The 1,888-nt window shown below is 34.5% G+C and overlaps 1 protein-coding gene across 1 annotated transcript in view; it reads left to right on the top strand.

The window, feature by feature from the left end:
• Nucleotides 1–714: 714 nt before the first annotated feature.
• Nucleotides 715–1,888, top strand: part of LOC147466955 (uncharacterized) — a 1,904-nt gene continuing 730 nt past the window's right edge. The window contains exons 1-3 of the mRNA XM_086533521.1: nt 715–719; nt 812–1,118; nt 1,476–1,888. The exon at nt 1,476–1,888 is cut by the window's right edge and continues 730 nt beyond it. Of these exons, the coding sequence (XP_086389647.1) occupies nt 715–719; nt 812–1,118; nt 1,476–1,888 (725 nt within the window). The remainder of the gene's footprint in view (nt 720–811; nt 1,119–1,475) is intronic.

The raw sequence follows: 1,888 nt of genomic DNA, 5'->3' as shown, positions 1-1,888 counted from the left end.
TGATAAGCAGACAAATCCACTATCCACAAAACATATGCATATATATACATACACACACACACACACACACACACACACACACACACACACATATATATATATATATATATATATATATATATATATAAATCATACACACACACACACACACACACACACACACACACATAATATATAATATATATATATATATATATATATATATATATATATATATTATATATATATATATAAAAAACACACACACACACAACACACACACTATATATATATATATATATATTATATATATATATATATATATATATATATATATATATATATATGCAAATATATATATATAATATATATAAATATATATATATATATACATATATGTATATGCATATATATGTATATATATTACGCTCATATATATGTTACGCTCAATGTTAATAGTTGCCTAATGTGTACATTAGGCAATATTTGCCTAATGTGGACATTGGGCAAAAATGGTTTGGTTGGGTTAGGTTAGGTTAGGTTAGGCAAGCCAAAATGGTTATGGTCAGTGTTCATATCTAAGACAACTGAATGAACAAGGACAGGTTCATTGTGCACTTGTGATGTCTAAATCCAGAGTGACCCCATTGAAACCTATTTCTATTCCTAGGCTAGAACTTACCGCAGCAGTTGTAGCCGTTAGAGTCAGTTCTATGTTGAGAAAGGAGTTGCATTATGGGGTAATAAAGGAATTCTTCTGGACCGATAGCAAAGTCATACTTGGTTATATTATGAATGATGCTAGAAGACTTCATGTGTTTGTGGCCAACAGAGTACAATACATCAGAGATCGCACTTCTCCAGAGGAATGGAAGTATATAAATTCAATGCAAAACCCTGCTGATGCTGCTTCACGTGGTCTCTGTGTTAAAGATCTGATTAACCATTCTTCATGGTGGAATGGACCAGACTTCCTCTGGGAGCCTACCTTTAGAGCTGATTTATCATCTGAGAAGATAATTTTAAAAGAAAATGACCCAGAGGTCAAGAATGTTTCTTCACATAAGACTCAAACTAAAGAAAGCAATGCAATTCTTCCAAGGTTGGAATATTTTTCTGACTGGCATAGAGCAAAGAAGGCAATTGCTTTATGCTTACGCCTTTAACACAGATTAAAGAAACTTGTCAAAGGAACAACTGAAGATTCAAAAGAAACAAAGGAATCTAAATAAGTTCCACCCAGTGTTACAGAACTGGAGGAAGCAGAAAAGGATAGCCTTCGAAGAAGAGAAACAAGAGTTGAAGTATCTGACTAGTGAAGAAGAAGCAACCAAGGCAAAACCATTGAAGAAGGGAAACAGGCTTTATCATATAGATCCTTTCTTAGATAAAGATGGTATCTTAAGGATAGGTGGAAGAATGAGGCATGCAAATTTCACCACGAATAGCAAACATCCAGTTATATTACCGAAAATATAGTATGTCATTTCCATCAGAAAGTTCATCATCAAGTTAGAGGCATAACCTTGAATGAGTTGAGAGCATCAGGTTATTGGATTATAGGAGGTTCCACGATAGTAGCAAGACATATTTTTAGATGTGTCACATGCAAGAGATTAAGAGGTACATTTCAAGAGCAGAAAATGTCTGACTTGCCACCGAACAGGCTTGAACCTACCCCTCCTTTCACATGTAGTGCAGTAGATTACTTTGGACCATTCTTTGTCAAAGAAGGGCGCAAAGAAGTTAAAAGATATGGTGTTCTATTCACTTGTATGGTCTCAAGGGCAATTCATATAGAAACAGCTAATACACTGGAAACAGATTCATTTCTGAATGCATATCGACGCTTCATGGGAAGACGCGGCCTAGTTCGTCAGCTTAGATCAGACCAGGGTACGAACTTTGT

The sequence above is a fragment of the Penaeus japonicus genome, unplaced genomic scaffold, assembly GCF_977035675.1.
Source record: "Penaeus japonicus unplaced genomic scaffold, GWHDUDI00000001_assembly GWHDUDI00000039, whole genome shotgun sequence".
Classification (NCBI taxonomy): domain Eukaryota; kingdom Metazoa; phylum Arthropoda; class Malacostraca; order Decapoda; family Penaeidae; genus Penaeus; species Penaeus japonicus.
Note: the sequence above shows the minus strand (reverse complement) of the source record. Positions and strands in the feature narration are given on the sequence as shown.